Source organism: Phasianus colchicus, chromosome 1 (assembly GCF_987193195.1).
Source record: "Phasianus colchicus chromosome 1, bPhaCol1.hap1.1, whole genome shotgun sequence".
Taxonomy (NCBI): domain Eukaryota; kingdom Metazoa; phylum Chordata; class Aves; order Galliformes; family Phasianidae; genus Phasianus; species Phasianus colchicus.
The window spans coordinates 69,352,858-69,355,947 of NC_143436.1; the positions used below are offsets into that span (position 1 = coordinate 69,352,858).

Here is a 3,090-nt window from a genome sequence, read left to right on the forward strand (position 1 = left end):
TCCCACTGGAACACCCAGGCAGTGCCGGTGGATTTCCCTTGCCAGCAGGCAGGGAGAATACTGGCTCACTGCACAAATGGCTGCATGTGCAACCTTTGGACAAAGCGAGACAGGAGATATTGAAATGGAGTCGTCTGCAGCAGAAACAGCTTCTGCTGCTGGTCCTGAGGAGCTGATTGAGACTTCAGGCTCCACTTTTACTGACCCTACAGGACACGATCAAGCACCAGCTGGCCATGCTGCTGGAACATCAATACAGGAAGAACAGGACTCACAGGTGTTTCCAGAAGAAGAGGAAACCAAAGGTTTACCTCGCAGTTTGTCTGAAGAAAGCACTGGCCTAGCCAGGGTCTTCTCATCCCTCAGCTTCCCACAAAAACTCTGGGTACTGGTGGAAAGTGACCAAGTGAAGAGCATTCAGTGGGGTCACGGAGGAAACTGCATTGTAATCCAGAAAGAAATGTTCATGTTGGAAGTTCTGGCAAGGGAAGCACCTGTGAGAGCCTTTGAGAGTACCTGCATGAAGAGCTTTGTTCGCCAGCTGAACCTGTATGGCTTCACCAAAGTGCCACGGCACTTGGAAGGTTCTTTCCTTCCTCAATTTCTGGCCGAGGAAGAAGCATTTGCTGTCCATAGGAAGGTAAGTACCTAAATTGTTCCCCATACTAACTAGCTCTTGCAGAACTTGGAGAGAAGGAGGTTCCATTAAAATATGCTTTGGTCATAGAGGAGGGGTGCATGACAACAAACAGTCTGATCTTAATTTCTTTCTCTGCATGTTTCAGGTATTTTAGAGGTAGCACTGCTGGGTAGTAGTAGTAGAAATACAACATATTTGGGCTGTACCCGAGTTTGAACCCATGGAATGGAAAAATAAATAAATCAGGATATGACAAACTCATTTATTTCAATGTATTTGCAAAATATCTTTTGTCTTAGTCAGCCTAAACTGTAGGATTAAGTTGACTTATTGGTGTGGTCATACCCCACAGATAGCTCAGCACCATGCACTCAATTTCCCCCATCTCAGTGGGATGGGGGAGAGAACTGGGGGAAAAAGGATAACTCGTGGGTTGAGATAGATATACGTAACAAGAGGTGAATAAGAAATTGCTCACTACCCCACAGCTGAGGCTCAGCAGCCTCTTCAGAAGTTCTTCTGTATGATGTCATGTGGCATGGAATATCCCTTTACATCAGCTGTCCTAATCCTGTTCCCTCCCAGTTCCTTGGGCCCTTTGCTGAGAATGGCCTTGGCTTTGACCAGCATTGCTTAGCAGCAACTACAGACATCAGTGTGCTGTTTTACTCAGCAACATTGTTTTACTCCTAGAACCAAACCATAGCATCATACCAACACTCTGAAGAATACAGTTCCATTCCAGCTGAAACTAAGATACCAATAAGCCTTGTTAATACCTACATTTGCCCTGAGCTATTAGAAGTCCAATTTCCTGTATCATGCTGTCCTTCAGCCCCACGCTGACAGCATCTAACTCTTCTCCCTTCTATTTTTCAGTTACTCCTCTACTCCAACCCACACTTCAGAAGAGATTACCCGCAGCTGCTGGGATACTGCAAACGAAGAGTAGCCCACAAGAGAAGAGACATGGCTGCCCCTAGCCCTGCCCTACAGGAGGCTCTGAATGAGAGCCCCCAGAGGAGCAGCCCAGATGCCCGGCCCATGCAGGGAGTGGCTGCTGGGCCAGAGATGAGCCTGCAAGCAGCAGAGCAAGAATGCACGCAGGCAGCAGCACCCATGGGGCCCCCGCCAGCCAAGCGCCCTAAGAATAACAACCTCCAAGCCCAAGGAGGTGCTGCTCACATCCTGCCAGGCCCTGCTGCAGCACCAGCACTGGAACAGTGCCAGGCTCTGCCCTTCCTGCTCCCCTCTTTCACACCTGGCCATCCTCAGCAGGAGCTCCTGCAGCCCCCAGAAACACCACAGCTGCAGGCTCCCTGGGCCGCCTTGAATTTCCTTGGCTCCTGCTTTGCAATGGCCATGAGGGCAGCAGCCATGATGATGCCACCGGACTGGCAGCTCCGTGCAGCCCCGCACTGCCCAACGTGCACCTGCAGCCAGCACCGGGCAGACGCAGGCCATGAGACGGCCCCATAGTGCAGGACCCACTGCAGACAGCGGGACAGAAGCCCTTACTTACATGTCCCTTACTTACAGGTAGCTCATAGGTGATTAGTTGCAGAAATAACAGCTATCAGTAATTAACCTTTTTAGTTCTCATACCCCTTTGTTTACATATTTAACACTTATTCATTCAATTCTTCTGGAAATAAAATGATTCAATAATAAACCTTTTCAGTTGTCATGTCCATTTGTAAAGTCATTCATTCATTTCATGTTGAAATCTCAGATTGAATTTGTGTTTTATCTCTCAACAGGCAACAGTAGCAGTGCTTCTAACACCAGTGGAATGCTTTTCTCTAAGCATTACACTCTAGATTCTTTGCTGTTCAGTAAAAAATTGGGTAATATTTGTACAACATTTATGTCCCAGCACAAGAAAGATGTGGAACTCTTGGAGTGTCTAAGACGATCAGAGGGCTGGAGCACCTCTCCTGTGAAGAAAGGTTGAGGGAACTGGGCTTGTTTAGCTTGGGGAAGAGAAGGCTCTGGGGAGACCTTATTGTGGCCTTCCAATATTTGAAGGGAGCTTATAAACAGGAGAGGGTTCGACTGTTTATGAGGGTGGATAGTGATAGGACAAGTGGGAATGGTTTTAAACTAAGAGACAGGGGCGGTTTAGATTAGATATTAGGAGGAAATTTTTCAGAGAAGGTGGTGATGCACTGGAACAGGTTGCCCTAGGAGGTTATGGATGCCCCATCCCTGGAGGCATTCAAGGCCAGGCTGGATGTGGCTCTGGTCTAGTGGTTGGCAACCCTGCACTTAGCAGGGGATTGAAACTAGATGATCATTATGGTTCTATTCAACCCAAAAGGATCTGGAAAGATCCTCCTAATCACAGAACCATGGAACAGCTTGGGTTGGGAGGGACCTCAAGGATCACCAAGTTTCAAACCCCCTACCACTGGCAGGGTTGCCAGCCACTAGAGCAAGTACTAGATCAG

The 3,090-nt window shown here is 48.1% G+C and overlaps 1 protein-coding gene across 1 annotated transcript; it reads left to right on the forward strand.

Annotated features, from left to right (window-relative positions):
- Nucleotides 1-2,291, forward strand: LOC116231396 (heat shock transcription factor, X-linked-like). Its single transcript, XM_031597126.2, has 2 exons — nucleotides 1-640; nucleotides 1,520-2,291. The coding sequence occupies exons 1-2, from the start codon at nucleotides 77-79 to the stop codon at nucleotides 2,117-2,119; spliced, it is 1,164 nt and encodes a 387-aa protein (XP_031452986.2). The 5' UTR covers nucleotides 1-76; the 3' UTR covers nucleotides 2,120-2,291.
- Nucleotides 2,292-3,090: the final 799 nt, after the last annotated feature.

What these genes read in the sequence shown, in the direction of transcription:
- LOC116231396 (XM_031597126.2), top strand. Translation starts at nt 77, where the DNA reads ATGGCTGCATGTGCAACCTTTGGACAAAGCGAGACAGGAGATATTGAA. An exon ending in CATTTGCTGTCCATAGGAAG is followed by an intron (nt 641 to 1,519) that starts GTAAGTACCTAA and finishes TCTATTTTTCAG; the next exon opens with TTACTCCTCTACTCCAACCC.